A 19750-nucleotide genomic window follows, 5' to 3' on the forward strand; every position below is an offset into this window, starting at 1 on the left:
AGGCAGGACTAACTGTTAAGGCTAAAAAGTGTCAAATAAGCCCAAACAGAGTAACGTACCTTGGACACCAGGTGGGTCAAGGAACTATCAACCCCGTACAGGCCAAAGTTAATGCTATCCAAAAGTGGCCTGTCCCAAAATCAAAGAAACAGGTCCAATCCTTCTTAGGCTTGGCCGGATATTACAGGCAATTTGTACTGCACTACTGCCAAATCACTACACCACGGACAGACCTGACCAAATAAAACCAAACAGCCAAATGCTGTTCAGTGGACTAAAGAGCGTCAGAAGGCCTTTAATCAGCTTAAAGCGACACTCATGTCTAACCCTGTGCTAAGGGCCCAGTCTTTGACAAACCTTTCCTAGTAACCACAAATGCGTCTGAGTGCAGTGTGGGAGCAGTCTTAATGCAAGAAGGACCGTATCAAGAATTCTATCTTGTCGTGTTTCTCAGCAAAAAACTGTCTAAGAGGGAAAGCCACTGGTCAATCACCAAAAAGGAATGTTACGTCGTTGTGTATGCTCTGGAAAAGCTACGCCCATACCTTTGGGGATGGCGTTTCCACCTGCAAATCGACCATGCTGCACCGAAGTGTCTTCATACAGTCAAAAAAAATTAACAAAAAACTTCTTCAGTGGAGTTTAGCTCTCCAAGATTTTGATTTTGAAATACAACACATTTCAGGGGCTTCTAACAAAGTGGCTGATGCACTCTCCCGTGAAAGTTTCCCAGAATCAACTGGTTAAAATCATCCTTAAAATGTAAAAATATTGTTAGTTTTTATATAATCAGTAGTATGGCTAAAGATGCATGTGTCTCATTAACTCTGTTTTCTCAGATCATACAGATCATTGTTGCAACCACTGTTATATATTTGTAGTAAATATTGTACAAAGGTTGTCGTGTGAGATGTCTATGAAAAGGTCATGATTTGCTGGTTATGATTATGCGATCTGTATGTGTGTATCATTTTTGTAATTGAAGTTATAAATACTGTCCATGTACCTGTATCTCAATGTGTTTGATTCTAAGTAGCATTAGTGAAGCATTTGGTCAGCTTCTTGAGAAAGGAATTTGAAGATTAAGTACCCAGTCAAGAAACACTTAACTGACAATGGACCTTGGGAGACTCCAATCCACATATGAGAAGTCTTCCTGGGACGTTCAAGGTAGCATGTGAGCAATGGCTGCCACCTGCAAACTGAGTCATGCATTAACATATGACTTGCCCAGGTGGCTACAAACTCCATCTTGTTGCTGTGACTTTGCACAGGAGAACCAAGGGGTTTCCGCCCACAAGAGAAAGAATATAAAAGGCCCTGGAAATCCCTCCATTTTGTCTTCAATCCTGCTTCTTACCTCTGGAGGAACTTTGCTACACTGAAACTTGAACAAAGGACTGAATGACCCATCAAAGCCTTGGATGTACTCCAGAGACTTGATTTGAACCTGCAGTTTATTCCATCACTGCTACAAGCCTCAATCAAGAACTTTGCCATCACTGTATGTAATTGACAGGTTTCAGAGTAGCAGCCGTGTTAGTCTGTATTCGCAAAAAGCTTATGCTCAAATAAATTGGTTAGTCTCTAAGGTGCCACAAGTACTCCTTTTATATGTAATTGATTCCATTTAACCAATTTTAACTCTCATCTATATTTCTTTCTTTTTATGAATAAACCTTTAGGTTTTAGATTCAAAAGGATTGGCAACAGCATGATTTGTGGGTAAGATCTGACTTGTATATTGACCTGGGTCTGGGGCTTGGTCCTTTGGGATCGGGAGAACCTTTTTTCTTTTACTGGGGTATTGGCTTTCATAACCATTTGTCCCCATAAGAAGTGGCTGCTGGTGGTGATACTGGGAAACTGGAGTGTCTGAGGGAATTAATTGTATGACTTCTGGTTAGCCAGTAAGGTAAAACCAGGGTCATCTCTGTTTGGCTGATTTGGTGTGCCTTGATAGTAAAGGAAACCCAACCTTGGGCTGTAACTGCCCTTCCCTAAGCAATTTGTCCTGAATTAATGCTCTCAGTTGTGTCCCACCAGAGGCAGCATCGTTACAGACCCTACCAAATTCACGGTCCATTTTGGTCAATTTCATGGTCATAAGATTTTTAAAAAATTATATTTCATGATTTCAGCTATTTAAATCTGAAATTTCATGGTGTTGTAATTGTAGGGGTCCTAACCCAAAAAGAGCATGTGGGGTGTCAAAAGGTTATTGGAGGAGGGGTTGCAGTACTGCTACCCTTACTTCGGCGCTGCTGGTGGCGGCGCTGCCTTCAGAGACGGGCAGCTGGAGAGCGGCGGCTGCTGACCAGGAGCCCAGCTCTGAAGGCAGAGGCCCGTTAGCAGCAGCACAGAAGTAAGGATGGCATGGTATGGTGTTGCCACCTTTACCTCTGCGCTGCTGCCCGCAGAGCTGGGCCTTCAGTCAGCAGCCACCACTCTCTGGCCGCCCTGCTCTGAAGGCAGCAGTGCAGAAATAAGGGTGGTGATACCACGACCCCCCTAAAATAACCTTGCAACCCCCTTGCAATTTCCTTTTGGGTCAAGACCCTCAGTTTGAGAAACACTGGTGAAATCTGTATAGTATAGGGTAAAAGACTAGATTTCATGGCGAGAGACCAGATTTCATGTTCTGTGATGGGTTTTTCTTGGCTGTGAATTCGGTAGGGCACTACCCATGAGCCACGGACCATTAAAAGGTATTGATGATCATGTTTATATTTTGCCTCCATCACTTCCCTTGTGGAGACCGTTCCCCAACCCTGTACAGCTCACTGGGACATATTTCATACCGTCCTGCGGCACGCAGGCCACGTCCCACAGGTCTCACTGGTTGTGGCTTATTGGCCTCCTCTGTGGGGTCCACTTTGGCTAGGGCCCCCCAGTCCTGGCCGATCCACAGACGCAGGTTGTCAGCACCTTCATTGTTACTACTAAGGTGCTGTTCCCAGCATGCAATGGGCCAGCTTGCTTGGGCCAAAGTGGAGCACTGCTCCCTTCCAGTGTGCATGGCCAGCTCTGCTCTGGGGAGGAGGGACACAGCTGGCCCACTGTGGGCTCCCCAGTGCAAACCCACTCTCTTTGCTCCCTGGGCCTCACTCACTCCAGGACTGGAACAGAGGGGAGGCAGCTTACACCACTGCTAGCCAGGGGCTACCAGGGCCAGGGCCCTGTCTGAGCCGCTGCAGCGCTGGACTGCCTCAGCTCCTCCCACCAGCACACCCGCCCACCAGGACACTTTCTGCCGGAGGGCAGAGCCAGCACTTACTCTCCAGCCACACAGGGGCTATTTCCTGCCCCTTCACACTAGTGTAGCCATGGCGGAAGGTGAATCCTGCTATTTGGGCTGGACCCCCACACTACTCAGCCCTTGGATCCCCACTCTCACCTGGGCACTGCAGGGTACAATGCAGCCAGCTGGGGGGGGGGGGAGGGAGCAGGGTTTGCATGGGCACTCTGCCTTGGTGCCCATGGTGACATTGGGCTAGGCAGCAAAGTGAGGCCTCGCAGGGGTCAGCGGCAGACCATGTCCCTCACTCCTGCCTGGCCGGCCACAGCTGACTAGCCACCACTCCCAGACGGTGCTGCTCAGACACTGGTACTTCCCGGGCTCAGCCAATGGGGCGATGCGAAAGGTGTGTCCCCCCCCAGGCCAGGGCTGGCCCATACTAACCAGGGTGCTCTTGGGGAGATACCAGTGTAACCCTGGGGGCTGAGGCTCGCTCCCTCCCCTGCGCCGCTTTCTGCTTATGACAATGCAGCTCCCTCATCCACAGCCCCACAGGCTGCCCTGGCAGAAAAGAGAGGAGTTGGGTATGAATTCCCCCTCCCTCTGGGCCTGGTACCAGGGCAGTGACCACTCGCTTCCCACAGAGAACTAGCTGCAGCCTGAGGCAAGCAGTGTGTCTGCTGCAGGCTGGGCCTGGTCAATCCCTGCAGTCCCTCTAGGCCCCCTGCAGCCAAAGGGCTTGTTCCCTGCAAAGCCTCAGTAAACAGACAGGCCCTTTCCACGCCAGGTGCACAGCTAGCCAAAACTCTGCACTGGGCTGCAGGGGCAACTCCCCCACCCCTCTTCCCAAGAGGCCAGTTGGCAGGACATACTCGAGAGCCTACAACAGCCATAGTCCCATCACTCACACTAAGGGGCCCAGACATGTCCCCGCAGGTGGAGGGGACCCCACCACACAGGCACCACTGGCTCGGGGGGGTGGGGGTGAGGAGCGTCTTACCTTCTTCTTCTTTTTCAGCAGGACCTTCACCCCGTCCACTGACACCAGGAGACTCACTTTCTTCTTCTTGATGTTCTTGGCTTTAAACTCGTACTGGGGGAGGCAAGGGAAAGGCCAGTGAACCCCCTGCACCACCTGCCTGCGCCCTCCCACCAAGCAGCACCCAATTGCCGGCGCGGGGGCGGAGGGCAAAGGAAGGTTCTCGTACACTCGCACACACAGGCAAACACACACACGTGCAAACAGAAGCACGCACATTCTAGCCCACAAGGGTCTTGCTCTCCTTGTCAGTCTCCTGCTCCTCTCTCACACACACACAGAGCATACAACAGGGACACTGATACACAATACAGTAACTCCTCACTTAAAGTCCTCCCGGTTAACTTGTTTCATTGTTACGTTGCTGATCAATTAGGGAACATGCTCGTTTAAAGTTGTGCAATGCTCCTTTTTAACCTCATCCTTTGGCAGCCGCCTGCTTTGTCTACTGCTTGCAGGAAGAGCAGCCCGTTGGAGCTAGCTGGTGGGGGCTTGGAACCAGGGTGGACCGGCAGCCCCACTATCGGCTCCCTGCTCCCCTAAGTTCCCTGTGCAGCAGCTGCCCAGCAGGCTATCAATTGCCGGCAGTTCAGCTGTCCCTCCCCCACCGCTATGTGCCGCTCCTGCCCTCTGCCTTGGAGCTGCTCCCAGGAGCCTCCTGCTTGCTGTGCAGAGGGGGGAAGGGGTGGGGCTAATGTCAGCGTGTCCCTCTGCTCCTGCACTCCGCTTACCCCTTCTCCATATACAGCAGGGTGGGGACACAGACAGAGAGAGACAGAGAGAGCTTGGGGCAGCAGCTGCTGTCTCCACTTCCTGATCGACTTAAAAAGACAATGTACTTAAGAGAGGGGTCAGGGTACTTAAAGGGGCAACGTGCATCTCTCTCTCTCTCCCACACACAGGGTGTGCGTCTGTCTCCCCTCCCTCCCTTCGTGCTGCCTTGTAGAGTGTGAGGCTACATTAACAACAATGTGTTAATGCTTGAGGGCTCAGCCAAAAGCTAGTTCATCATTTAGCAGTAAGGCATTCCCTGGGAAATATCCCACCTACCCTCTTCCACCCTTTAACTTCACCACCTCAACCAAGCTTCACAATCATCATCACTGTGTACAGTATTAAATTGTTTGTTTAAAATGTATACTCTGTGTGTGTGTTTATACACACACAGACAGTTTTTTTGTTTGGTGAAAAAAATTTCCCTGGAACCTAACCCCGCCATTTACATTAATTCTTATGGGGAAATTGGACTCACTTAACATTGTTTCGCTTAAAGTCACATTTTTCAGGAACATAACTACAACGTTAAGCGAAGAGTGACTGTATGCCATACCAGCTGGGACCAACACCACCACTACACCAGTATCCCGTGTTGGAAGCTCAAGAAAGGCAGCCCCCTCCTCCGTACCCTGGCTGGCTGCAATGCCAACTCCTGGTTGCACTAACGACACGGTGACACCTTTTTGGGGGAGATGGGATGTTACATTCATCATCCACTTTTATTGCAAATCTTCAGAGAAAAAAAGTACCTAGGCAAAGATGTAAACAAGTCACTCATAAATTGGGGTACTAGCCAACAGGGCAGGACCACAGAGCATGCATACCCTTCCAGGGCTAGTCCATATCCACACCCCACCCCGCTGCTTTCCAAACTGCCATCCAATGATCACTATGTGTCCCTGGAGCATTTGTTGGCCTTTTGCCCCACGCAGCTGGCTTTGACCAGTGGCTAATGTACCCTTTCATTTAAGGTGAATGTAGTGATGTTGTCTTATACCACTGTGGGTTTGGCTCTAGCCACAACAGTTTCAAGCTCAACATAGCAAAATTGCCTCTGGTGCTTTTCTCAAAAGGGGAGGCTCTAGGGACACGCAAAGTCCAAGGATACCAACCGCAGAGACAATCACCAGCACAAAGTTTTATTAAAGCACTAAACAAAGTTACAATTACTCAAGCCTATAGAAACCCTCCACAAACCTATGCAGTAATTATACCTGCAGTCATCCTCGTGTCCTCAATGACATTCGTGGGAACGATGCTACCTCTCACCAACTGATCATCAGTAGGGGGTGAGCTACTGCTGGGGTTTGCCTGTGAATATTCCCATTTTTACCCAACCAAGGAACCCTTTATACATTGCAATTCTACCTATGCCTAATGCCTTATGCATATGCATGAAGGTGTCAGCCCTCTTTTCCTAATCTGTACTTCTATACCCCAGGAACATTAGGGTGCCCTGTTTTATAGGTTGTTTATAGTTCCTCTTATTCTCATTAGCATCTATGCACCAAGTATACCATATGGTCAACAAAGACTTTCCTTGATGTTACAATCAGGTGTCTTGTGGTCTCAGACAATACGTTGTGGTCTGTTGCAATCACCTATTGGCCCATCTTTACAGTAACCTTATGACTTTATGGGCATAGGGCTATCCCAAGGTCACTCACTCATGTTAAGTATTCTGATGCCTATGACTAAGCTGACATCTTACAGGTCTCAGCCTGTAGGCCGTGCATTTCAGCCTTGCTTTCCTTATCAACCTAATACACACTCATCACTGCTAAATACTTGTCAATGCTATACATCTATAATCCTACAACATCAATCTATTTAACATAGATTGTAGATGAACTGACCACAACATCACTTAATACAATAATATGTGGATGATAGAATGAACTAACTGGCTACACTGACCAGCACAGAGGCAATGAGAACTACACGAAACATGTCCCAGCTCTCACATCTCCACAGGGCAGGGACATTATGTGAGCGCCAACAGGGGCAGAGGTGGGTCAGCATGGTGGGGAGGGGTCCGTGTGACTGTGGGTCGGGTAGCACTGGAGCTCCATGAACTGATCTCTAGAAAGATGTGGCACAGCAAGAACCCCTCAGACACTGATCTCTACAAATGGAAAGGGGGGTTGACTGGTTGTTAAACTAGCCACTCAGACCCAGAAAATTCCTGCTCGGCCTCTCCAAGCCCCCTGCAGGTTCTACTGTAAGCAGTTCTCGGCCCACACTGCTGTGCTGGGGTGCTGACGTGCACTTCTGCGTGGTAAGCACTTGGAGGCCCTTGGGGACAGAAGGTATTGACAACTGTCAGGCTCTGGCGCGCTGAGACCACGGGCTATCGTGGTGACCAATCCGTCTCACTGTGTCCTTGTTCTCCCCATCTGTCTGTCTGTCTCTTGTCTTGTCCTTAGGTTGCCAGCTCTTTGAAGCCGGGACTGTCTCTTTGTGCTGTGTTTGTACAGCGCTAGCACAATGGGGTCCTGGTTCAGGCCTGGGGGTCGCTAGGGACTCCACAACATAAATACGAAATACTAATGGCTGAAGGCGGGTAGTACAGTATATCGCTATGTCACCGACAGAGAGTAACTCCGAATCTGATGCAGGCTGGTCAGTGTCCCCACCCCTTTGGGATTATTTGAGCCGTGTCTCAGGAAATCACAGTCTGACTCAAACACATTTACATGCCTTAAGCTGAGAGGCAATCGCCCTGGTCGTTCCAGCGTGTGCCAGAGCAGAGGTTCTTAAATGCACCCAATGTATTCTTGGGGGTGGGGGGGCGCGCGTAGGAAAAAAAACGTACTGCACGCATTTTATTCACAGCAATGAATAACTAGCAAAGCTGATTCCTCCAGATATACCATGTCCTCCGGTGGCGCTGTGCATTTTGATGGATTTCTGTTAAGCGTGCATAGCATTAAACAAAGTCGTTGCTATCTGTACATTAATCCGTTTGTTATGGCACAGTGTGCACATATAATTGTAAGCATCGACTAGGGTGACTAGATAGCAAGTGTGAAAAATCGGGATAGGGGATGCGGGTAATAGGCGCCTATATCAGAAAAAGCCCCCAATATTGGGACTGTCCCTATAAAATCAGGACATCTGGTCACCCCAGCATCAACCACAATCAGAGTTTTGCTTTTGCTCCTATTACAATGGATCGCTGGATTATTTGTGGAATTGCTCTACTCCAAAAACCAGAAGCACCCATCACACTAGTAGCAACAGTGATCAATGCCCGTAAGCAGCATCTCACTTTCCTGTATACTTAAATGGCTCTGTTTGAATCAGTGCCTTAGTGGTTTTCATATTTCGTGAGAGCTGAATGTGGATGTTCTTTGTTAGTGTATGTACTTGTGTAGGGGCGAACACAAAGAAGGGGGCGTGATCAAATAAGTTTGAGAACCACTGTTCCAGAGTACCCTGCATGTTGCGCACTGGCTGAGTGTTGAAGAAGGTAGAGCAGTATGGGGTAAGGGACAGGTAGATTGTTGCTCATGTCCCCAACACACACACACACACTCTCCCACTCCAACACACACACACACACCCCATGTGAGCTGGGCAGCACAGCTGCACTCACATGCTCACCCCTGTTACAAGAGCACACCGGGAAGTGGAGTTTGGTGCATGGTGTATTTCAGAACTGATCCCATTGCAGGGAGAAGAGGCCCAGATTAAAGAGCACTGGTTAGTCACCCATACAAACCCCAGCCCAGCTTCAAAGGCTGCCCCCAGCAGTAGGCACCCTCCTGAGACATTAGCAGTGTGCACTGAGGCATTGGCTTCGACAGCCAGTACTTGAAAGGCAGAAACCACCCCCGGCTCAGCCTGCAATTTCACAATAACAGCACTAAAGTACAATTCCCCAAAACCACTGAACACCCACTGATGGACGCGAGATACAGATGAATCTGACAGATGAGAGTGACAGCTTCTAAACCTTTCCACTGCCTCCAGCCAGCCAGGAGGCTGGAGCAAATGAACAGCTCCTGGCGTGGTGCAGTGCTGCCAGCCTGGTGTGACTGCATCGCAAGGGCCTCGATCTGCCCCAGCACAGTCTGACTCCCACCTACACGCTGCTCACTGCTGACACACCTCACCCTCCTGGGACACCTTTTGTGGGGGAGGGCAGTTCAGACTTGACCCCTCTGCTGAGACTGCCAACAAAGGGGCCAGCTGGGGTGAGATTTCAACTGACACGGAGACCTGTCCACTGGACCTGGACTGCAACCCCCAGCCCCAAAGCCCTTTCATGCCCAGCTGGCCGCAGAACACACTCTTTCTGATGTCTGTGAGTGCCAGGGAGCATTTGAAATGAATGAGGAACAGAAGAGACTGATTCAGGCTATGTCTACACGACAGAGCTTATAGCAGCACAGCTGTACTGCTGCATGTGCACCGCTGTAAAACCTCTTGTGTAGCCGCTCTATTGCAATGGGAGAGAGCTCTCCCGCCGGCATCATTAAACCACCCCCACCGAGCGGTGGTAGCTCTGTTAGTGAAAGAAACTTTCCTGCCGACATAGCGCGGAGCACACTACCACTTACGCTGGAGAAATGTATGTTGCTCGGGGGGGGGGGGGGATAGACATGGCCTAATTGTCACTGTATGGCTGGGCTCTAAGCGAGAGGGAAGGGGAGGAGCCCCTGTGTTTTGTGCTAGGAAGAGCTAGTGAAGCAGTCTGATCTTGAGCTGAGAGAAGGCAGGACCAGGCAAGGCAGGGCAGAGGTGTGTGTGCGTGCATGTGTGAAGCGGAGTTTGAATGTTGTGGGGGGATCAGGCTGCTCAGATACTTGCTGTGGGGACTAAATTAAAGCAAATCCATAAACTAAAGGAAAGAACCCTTGGCTAGTAAGTGCCACACAACTTCTCTGTTGCCCTGACAGCCTGTCCCAAAGCCAAAGCTCCACAGTAACTGGGGCAAAAAGAAGAGTGGCCCATTACTGAGAGAGAAGAGGGCCCAGCTTACAGCACAGACTCCCCTGCCCCCAAAGCGCGCACACATCTTTTGTACCCTCTCCGGCAAACAGGTGCCAGGGTTATCCCACGGGGCAGACTGATTTATGTTAAAGTGATTTTAGTCACGAGTTTTAATTATGATTTAATTCAGTAAGCAGGAAACCTCGATTTAAATAATTAGTTTTAATCTTGTTTTGTATTTGTACTTTTAGTTATTTTCCTAATGAAAGGCTGATTCTCGTTATCTGGTAGACATTAAAACATGTTGATTTGCAACTACATACAGCCGTTACACCAAATTTGGTGCTTCTTTTGGCTACCAGGAGGATACACTGTATCTATACACATTTATTTAAGCAACTATAAAGCTTAAATTCTATGTATTCAGATTCTTCATTTTTATATTTTTATTATGGCGAATGATGCATTTGTCATTTACTAGATAATGAATTTTTTACTTCTCATGTGTGTCCAGCTCAATTCAGATGGAAATTTGAATTCAGTGTTATCTATAGTTAGCAGATTTCACTGATTGTTTCTGGTTACCACGTCCTTCAATATTTTAGAACTAGTAGAGCTCATCCTCTCACACCTAATTTTTATTCATAGATTGGAAGAGGAAAACAAGCTTTCCTGCCTTTTCAATTCTCAATTGTTTTCTTTACTTTACTAATCATTAAACTGAACTAACTGAATAAACTAAAATGACGAAAATATTCACTCTAACTGGTGTGAAAAGCTAGGTTAGCCCTTCAGCAGACTCTAGTTCCAGGTGCTAAGCTAGTGATTTCTAGCAGTAAAACTTCAGCAGCAAACATATATTGCTTAATAATATTTTTTAATTTAATTGAAATGATTTTACAGTAAGTTTAGGCCTTATCATAAGAGGTTATTTACCTGTAACTGGAGGTTCTTCAAGATGTGTGGTCCCTGTCTGTATTCCACTGAGGGGTTACGCATGTGCCATGTGTCCAGAGTTGGAGAATTTGGATGTTAGTGTCCATTGGTCTGCGCATGCACCCTGGCTCACCTTGTGCTTCCATCAGAGGTGATAAAGGGCGGGACAGACTGACCTCATCTTCAGTTCTTTCTCTACTGAAAATTGACCAATCCACAGCAGAGGGGAAGGCGGGCGGGGAGTGGAATACAAATGGGGACCACACATCTCAAAGAACCTCCTGTTACAGGTAAGTAACATCCTTTCCCTCTTCGAGTGATGGTCCCTATTGTATTCCACTGAGGGTGATTGACAAGCAGTACCTAAGTTGGAGGAGGACAGTGCGAGTATGAGGATGGAATGGTCGTGTGGAGAACTGCTGTGCTGAAGGAGGCATCTACCGCTGAGTCCTGCACTAAGGCATAGTGTGCTGCAAGGGTGTGAACCGAACTCCATTTGGCTGCTCTACATATGTCTACAAATGGAACATCTTGAAGGGAGGCCGTAGTTGAAGGCTGAGCTCTCGTGGAGTGAGATTGCACCCCTGTAAGGGGAGGTAGGCCTGACACTTGGTAGTAGTGTATAATGCAACTGGAAATCCATTTGGAAATGCTCTGGGTGGCGATGACCTGTCCCGTTCCCCCCTCCACCCCACGCTGAGTCTCTCTGATACTGCAACAAACAGTCTAGGGGATTTTCTGATTTGTTTAGTTCTCTGCAGGCAGAAGGCCAAAGCTCGCTGTATGTTGAGGGAATGGAGTTGACATTCCTCTGCAGAAGTGTGTGGTCTTAGGAAGAAAACAGGTATGTGAATGGCTTGATTTACGTGAAACTGGGAGACCATCTTTGCCAAAAATTTGGGGTGTAGCCCTAAGGAGACTTTATCCTTGTGCAATATCATCAAAGGAGGGTCCACCATCTTAGCTCCGAGCTTGCTGACCTATCTTGAGGAAGTAATTGCAACCAGGAAGGTGACTTTCATGAAAAGAAGGGGCATGGAGCACAAAGCTAATGGCTCAAAGGATGGCTTCATCAGCAGAAAGAGAACTAGATTCAGGTCTCATTGGGGTACGGTTGGTTGGATGGGTGGGAGGCCTTTCCAAAACCTAGCGGTTAGCAGGTGTGTAAAGACAGAGCAACCTTCCACCAGAGGGTGGAATGCACTAATTGCCGCCAGGTAGACTCTCAAAGAACTGCGGGTGAGACCTGATGACTTTAAGGATAGAATTTCGTTCAGAATGAGGGGGACCCCTGTGGATTCTGGTAAGACTCCTTTGCGTTGAGCTCAAGTTGCGAAGCGTTTCCACTTGGCTTGGTAACATTGCCCAGTGGACTCTTTCCTGATGCTGGAAAGAACATGTTGTACAGCTGAAGAACATGTCTGTACTAAAGTGGATGCTCATCCAAATACCACATTCTGAGGTGTAGCATGTGTGCATTGGGATGTTGGCTCTTGCCTTGTACTGGGTCAGATTGGGGAAGTTGGCAATGGGAATCAATGGGCAGGAGGACATGCAGAGGAGATTGAGAAACCAGAACTGTCTGGTTTCAGAGTAACAGCCGTGTTAGTCTGTATTCGCAAAAAGAAAAGGAGTACTTGTGGCACCTTAGAGACTAACCAATTTATTTGAGCATAAGCTTTCGTGAGCTACAGCTCACTTCATCGGATGCATACTGTGGAAAGTGTAGAAGATCTTTTTATATACACACAAAGCATGAAAAAATACCTCCTCCTACCCCACTCTCCTGCTGGTAATAGCTTATCTAAAGTGACCACTCTCCTTACAATGTGTATGATAATCAAGGTGGGCCATTTCCAGCACAAATCCAGGGTTTAACAAGAACGTCTGAGGAACGGAGGGCGGGGGGGGGGGTAAGAAAAAACAAGGGGAAATAGGTTACCTTGCATAATGACTTAGCCACTCCCAGTCTCTATTCAAGCCTAAGTTAATTGTATCCAATTTGCAAATGAATTCCAATTCAACAGTTTCTTGCTGGAGTCTGGATTTGAAGTTTTTTTTGATGTAATATAGCAACTTTCATGTCTGTAATCGCGTGACCAGAGAGATTGAAGTGTTCTCTGACTGGTTTATGAATGTTATAATTCTTGACATTGGATTTGTGTCCATTTATTCTTTTACGTAGAGACTGTCCAGTTTGACCAATGTACATAGCAGAGGGGCATTGCTGGCACATGATGGCATATATCACATTGGTGGATGTGCAGGTGAACGAGCCTCTGATAGTGTGGCTGATGTTATTAGGCCCTATGATGGTGTCCCCTGAATAGATATGTGGGCACAGTTGGCAACGGGCTTTGTTGCAAGGATAGGTTCCTGGGTTAGTGGTTCTGTTGTGTGGTATGTGGTTGCTGGTGAGTATTTGCTTCAGGTTGGGGGGCTGTCTGTAGGCAAGGACTGGCCTGTCTCCCAAGATTTGTGAGAGTGTTGGGTCATCCTTCAAGATAGGTTGTAGATCCTTAATAATGCGTTGGAGGGGTTTTAGTTGGGGGCTGAAGGTGACGGCTAGTGGCGTTCTGTTATTTTCTTTGTTAGGCCTGTCCTGTAGTAGGTGACTTCTGGGAACTCTTCTGGCTCTATCAATCTGTTTCTTCACTTCCACAGGTGGGTATTGTAGTTGTAAGAATGCTTGATAGAGATCTTGTAGGTGTTTGTCGCTGTCTGAGGGGTTGGAGCAAATGCGGTTGTATCGCAGAGCTTGGCTGTAAACGACGGATCGTGCGGTGTGGTCAGGGTGAAAGCTGGAGGCATGTAGGTAGGAACAGCGGTCAGTAGGTTTCCGGTATAGGGTGGTGTTTATGTGACCATCGTTTATTAGCACTGTAGTGTCCAGGAAGTGGATCTCTTGTGTGGACTGGACCAGGCTGAGGTTGATGGTGGGATGGAAATTGTTGAAATCATGGTGGAGTTCCTCAAGGGCTTCTTTTCCATGGGTCCAGATGATGAAGATGTCTTCAATATAGCGCAAGTAGAGTAGGGGCGTTAGGGGACGAGAGCTGAGGAAGCGTTGTTCTAAGTCAGCCATAAAAATGTGGGCATACTGTGGGGCCATGTGGGTACCCATAGCAGTGCCGCTGATCTGAAGGTATACATTGTCCCCAAATGTAAAATAGTTATGGGTAAGGAGGAGGTATTTTTTCATGCTTTGTGTGTATATAAAAAGATCTTCTACACTTTCCACAGTATGCATCCGATGAAGTGAGCAGTAGCTCACGAAAGCTTATGCTCAAATAAATTGGTTAGTCTCTAAGGTGCCACAAGTCCTCCTTTTCTTTTTTCAGAACTGTCTGGGCCAGCATGTTGTGGTCAGAATGACCGTCATTCTGTCTCGTTGGACCTTGTGCAGCATCCAAGACAGAAGTGGTAGAGGAGGGAAGGCATGGCTGAGTTGGTCTGACCAGGGGAGTAGGAGAGCGACACCCTGGGAGTGATGGTCCAGACCAAGGCCTCCCCTGGAGCAGTATGTAGAACATTTGCTGTTCATTTACAATGCAAAGTGATCTCTGGTCTGATCTCTGAATTATGGAATTGTGAGGTTCCAACTTGTGGTCTATTGCAAAATTTCTGCTGAGCGAGTCTGCAAGTACATTTTGTGTCCCAGGAGGATAGGCTGTGGACAAGAGGATCTGGTGATTGATGCACCAATGCGAAAGACCACCTCTGCGCATAATCTTGGCTGCTTTGCAGTGCACTGTACAAGCTACGAAATTGCATGGTGTAGTGCTAGGACCCATCTTTCTGATTCACTGCTCTTAGTGGGTAATGACACAAGTAGAGTTCAGATTCCTACATGGTGGGGTCCGATGTCTCCTGTCTTGGCCTATGCACAGTGCTGATTAATTTGGGCTTCTTCTGTATAAGAGACAGACTTCTGAGAAACTTTGCTTTCTCAAACATTTATGTGAGACAAACAGCTGTCATGGCTGGTCTAGGGTTACTCAGTCCTGCCTTGGTGCAAGGTGCTGGACTAGACAACCTCTCGAGGTTCCTTTCAGCCTGACGTTACTATGATTGTTGGGTTATTGAGACTTTATTTTGCTTGGGTCGCACAGAAGTGGTGAGTCCAGGGCAGTGTACTGTTATGGTAAAGGTGTTAATGAAGCACATGGTAGATTACCAGGATACAATGGATATGAAGCTCTCCAGAGAGGCTCAACAGAGTGCCATAGACAAGGATGCTTAGTGGTAAAGGGACTCATGCCCCAGGTCACTGGTGCTTAGACTGCTGCAGCAAGTGCCAAAAGCTTCGGGAAGATGGGGCTGTGACAGATCTCCAACCAAACTGCTGGGGGCGATGTGAGCCATGTTCTCCAAAGAGTTCAGCAGCCCAGTTTGCCAAGCTCCCTGGCAAGCCTGGCTCCTTACTTAGATGCCTAAGTGGGAGCTGAGCTGTCTTGCAAATCTGGCTTGTAATGCCCAAAGAGCCATCTGCTCCAGCAGCTCATCAGCACAATCCCTCTGCTGAGCTCTAGGGATACACATGCGAAGATCTAGCCAATATTTCACTAATAAGCCACATGCCCAAGGGGGCTTGCTAATGAAACACTAACCATAATTTAATAACAAATCAACCAGGAAGAGAGTTAAATAATACAGCAATTCAGTAGAGTGGTTGCAGCCTGCTCCCATGTTCATCATGCCCAAGCGTGCAGCAGAGGGGTTTTCAGACACTAGCCAATGCAGCTGGGGAGATGGCAGTGCAAAGAAGGCACACGGACTTGGGTGGAGAGAGATGAATGCACACCAGCTGTGGACCTGATCAGGAGGGTTTCAGTCTCATTATAGACATTTCTGTTTGATTCTGGTACAGTTGGCCTCTACCAAGGGTACGTCTGCATGGCCGACGTTAAAGCGCTGTAATTAAACCACCTCAGCAAGGGGAATAGCTCCCAGTGCTGCAGCCCTGTCTACACTGCCACTTTACAGCGCTGAAACTTGCATTGCTCAGGGGCGTGTTTTTTCACACCCCTGAGCGAAGAAAGTTTCAGCACTGTAAGTGGCAGTGTAGACAAGGCCTAAGGCAGCAAAAGGCTCTGAGTCAGTTCCCTGGTACAGTTAGGATTTTCTTCTGCAGAATAAACAACTGCTCTCTACCTATCCAGTGGCCTGTGGCGGCAGACACTCCCTTTTTCTGAACTGCTCCAGTGCGTGGCCTGTGTTACACAGGAGGTTGGACTAGATGCTCACAGCGGTACCATCTCTGAATGGGGGTATTAAACACCTGGGCATCGCTAACTCTCAATTGCTAATCAAAGAACATGAGAGAGAGGAGAGACTTGCATTCTGAAGAGCTGCCTAACAATGTGAACAGCATGCAACTTGGGCAACACGAAGGAGTGGGAGTTGGGACAGGGCATCACTTGCTATTTCCCAGTCTGGTTCTCGGACACTGGCATCTTCAGAAGAAAAATGTCTGAGCACATCCCTCTGGTGTGTGCCTCATTGAGCGAAGCACGTCGGGATGCCCTGGTTCCAGTGCCCAATTCAAATAACCGGAGTAAAACCCCATCTTCACCTACTACGATGAGCTCTCTCTTCTGGGGACATTTCCTCATTGCAGCTGTGCTGACCGTGGAGTCAGTGTTCTGTAGTGAAAGTGTTTGTTGAAAATGTACCAGTCTGGTCATTCCAGCCAGGAACCCACCCTGTCCCGGTCACATTCCAACGCTGCAGCAGTAGGGCACAGAGCAACAGATGAGCTGCGAGATGCACTCTGTAGAACCCCTGCCCTGCCATTCTTCTCCAGGGTGCCCTTTCCCGGTAGCTACTGCTAGAGCCTGAGATGTTACTGTGGTCCACAGGTGCCACATGGAGCGGGGATCTGGATGCTTGGAAGAGAAGCTGGAAAGGGAATGGTGAGAGCAGGGGATTGTGACAGGTAGGGAAGGAGGCAAGAGAGTGGTCAGCCTTGCATGGAAGGACAATGCAATTCTGTGGCTGAGTACATGCCTCGCTGCCAGGCTGTTGGGAAAGACCTGATGGAATCAATAGCTCCACTGAGCAGCCACAGAAATGTCTTCAAAAACCACTGCTTTCAGCCTTTCCATGCTCGTCTTCCCTCTGTGAAATGGGCTGATGATAATCTCCTGCCCCACAAGGCATAAGGCTGTTACAACCCATGGAATGTGCTCTGAGACCCCCTTTGAACAGCAAAACACTATCAGGGCCAGGCCAGGCCACGCTTGTGCAGGCAGGGTGGTTGAGTCAATGGCTCAAGCCAGTCACACTCAGCTGGTGGGCCAGAGAGATGCCAGGCAAGCACTGTCCTGGGCGAAGATGCCTCCACTAATGCTGTGCCTACGTCAGCACCCAGTGGAAAGCAAGCCCGGGGCTGGCCATGTGCGAGGCTCACACTCCTTGTTCAGGCTGCCTGGGAGCAAACCCAGCAAAATCAGCCTCAGCCAGTCCAGAGAGGAGAAAACTTTGTTCAGGAGCCAAGGAGACTATGCAGATGCAGTTACCATGGCAACTGTTGCTTCCTCTTCAGCTTGCACCAGAGATGTTTGCAGGAGAAATCCACAAGGAGGGACAGACTTGTGAAAGGGGGGCAGTCAGTGGGATGGGGTGGAGAGAGCAGCAAGCAGAAGCTCCCCACTCTTACCACTCTAAAGCAGTGGTCACCAAACGATTGATCGCGATCAACTCATCGATCGTGATCTCCAGTGATGCAGTGTGGCTGCAGCTAAGGCAGACTCCCTGCCTACCCAGGTCCCACACTGTTCCCAGAAGTGGACAGCACAGCCCTGTGGCCAGGGGTCTCCCTCCCCACGCTGCTCCTGCCTGCGAGCACCGCTCCTGCAGTTCCCATTAGCAGAGAGAGCTGCGGGGGCAGTGCTTGCAGAGAGGGCCATGTGCCCACTGCCCCTCCCAGGGGCGTATTGGCCCCTTCTGGGAGCCGTGTGGTGCCCGACTAGGCAGGGAGCCTGCCTTAGCCTCGCTGCATCCACTGTCGACCGGGAGCCGCCAGAGGTAAGTGCTGCCCAGTGGGAGGCCGTGTTAGGGTGCTTATTCCTTCACCCACTCACTTCCCTGGTCCTTCTCGCATGAACAGAGAGCAACAATACCCGAAGTCCAAAGGTGCAAACAATTCGATGTTTACTGGGGTGAACTTCCAGCAAGCATGATTCCAGTTTCCTTCCTTAGTGTCCCCCTTCCCAGCTCTGACACCACAGAACCTTGCCTGTGTCCCTGGTCTCATTCCCCCCCGTTAGCAAAATATGATTCCAATTCCCCGTTCCCATTCCCCCCTTTTCTTCTTGATTGACTGCAGACTATATAGTAAAACTTGAGTTCTGCTTAGCTATACCTTAACCAGTTATTTTACTGAAATTTAACTAACCAATCCTAACATATTGTAACATGATTATGTAACCAATTATATCCCACCACCTTAATTAGTTTACACCCAGCAAAATTAATTATACAGCAGACAGAAACAATCACAGAACCAGACAGAGATTATACAGACAAACAATGGGGAAATGGGGACTACAGTGATAGAAAAAGAAATGAGGATTTCACATCCCAGCTATTGATAAGCGAGTTCTTGCCAGACAGGATGTTATTAAACTAAGTTTCCTTTTACATCTTCTAGGCACTTCCCTTTCTCTGGAGGTGATAGGAATACAGTCCTGTCCTGATAATGCCTAACAGCCCAATAGCACCTTATTTCAATGTGCCCAGTTTGGAATATAAGGATGTGACCATATGCTTCCCAGTTTATGGCTGCCTTGCTGCTTAGCCAGAGGCCTTAGCCTAAGAACAGGGCCTCAGACTGTCATAGTGAGAAAAGGCCTTATACAGGCAGACAGTGATTTTGATTCTTTCCTTTATACCTCTATAACTAGCTAAATGATAAACACGTACCTAAATTCTTAAAGTACAGGCTTTGCAGAGAGGCCTGAATATCGATATCCTAACAGGCCACACCCCAACCCCCATCACTGAGCCCCCTCTCAGAGCCAGCACCCTGTACCCCCTCCTGCACCCCAACACTCTACCCCAGTCTGGAGCCCCCTCCTGCACCCCTGATGCAATACTGAAATCCTGCGTGCCACCAATCTCGCTATTTTAAAGCAAATCTCACACCATCTGGTGCTTTTTTTTTTAAAACTTTGGCTCCTGGAGTCCGGTGACTGCAGGAGAATCTCCACATTCATTTTATAAGAAATCAACTCCTAGCCCTCCTAATTGGAGAGAAAAGCTTGAAAATGTAATCTGAGTGTGATCCTAAAGGCTCAAAACCCAGACGCCCAAATACATAGAACCCAAAAGGTAAGTTTTTTTTTAATCTCATGCTATTTAAACCAATCTCATGACTTTCTGAGGCAAGATTCCTGAATACCTGAGGTTGATGATACTACAGAAAGCACCATCATATCAATTTCTGTGTAAAATTGCACAATAAACTCAACGGAATTGTGATGGGGGTGCGGGGTAGCTCCCTTTGATGGACACCCAACCAGCCGGTTAGCTGTAAAATCCCTCTTGGTCTGTTCTCTGCTTGCTTTACCTGTAAAGGGTTAACAAGCCAACAGGTAAAAGAAAAGGAGAGGGCACCTGACCAAAAGAGCCAATGGGAAGGTAGAACTTTTTAAAATTGGGAAAGAAACTTTCCCTTTGTCTGTTGTTCTCTGGGCTGCAGAGACAGAGCAGCAATGCTGTGTAAGGCTTGAGCCAGGTATGAACATTCATCTTTCATACCTAGAAAAAATTATTTGGATAAGAAATGTTTAGACAGACACAAATCAGGTTTCTTTTTT

General features: G+C 48.3%; 1 protein-coding gene across 7 annotated transcripts in view; it reads right to left on the reverse strand.

Moving 5' to 3' along the window:
• NOS1AP (nitric oxide synthase 1 adaptor protein) overlaps positions 1 to 19750 on the reverse strand; it is a 175471-nt gene that overhangs the window by 70339 nt on the left and 85382 nt on the right. For all 7 annotated transcript variants that reach the window (XM_084636807.1, XM_084636806.1, XM_084636805.1 and 4 more), the window contains exon 3: positions 4239 to 4331. In XM_084636807.1, coding sequence (XP_084492933.1) covers positions 4239 to 4331 — 93 coding nt within the window. The remainder of the gene's footprint in view (positions 1 to 4238; positions 4332 to 19750) is intronic.

The sequence above is a fragment of the Lepidochelys olivacea genome (assembly GCF_965140295.1).
Source record: "Lepidochelys olivacea isolate rLepOli2 genome assembly, chromosome: 8".
Lineage (NCBI taxonomy): Eukaryota > Metazoa > Chordata > Testudines > Cheloniidae > Lepidochelys > Lepidochelys olivacea.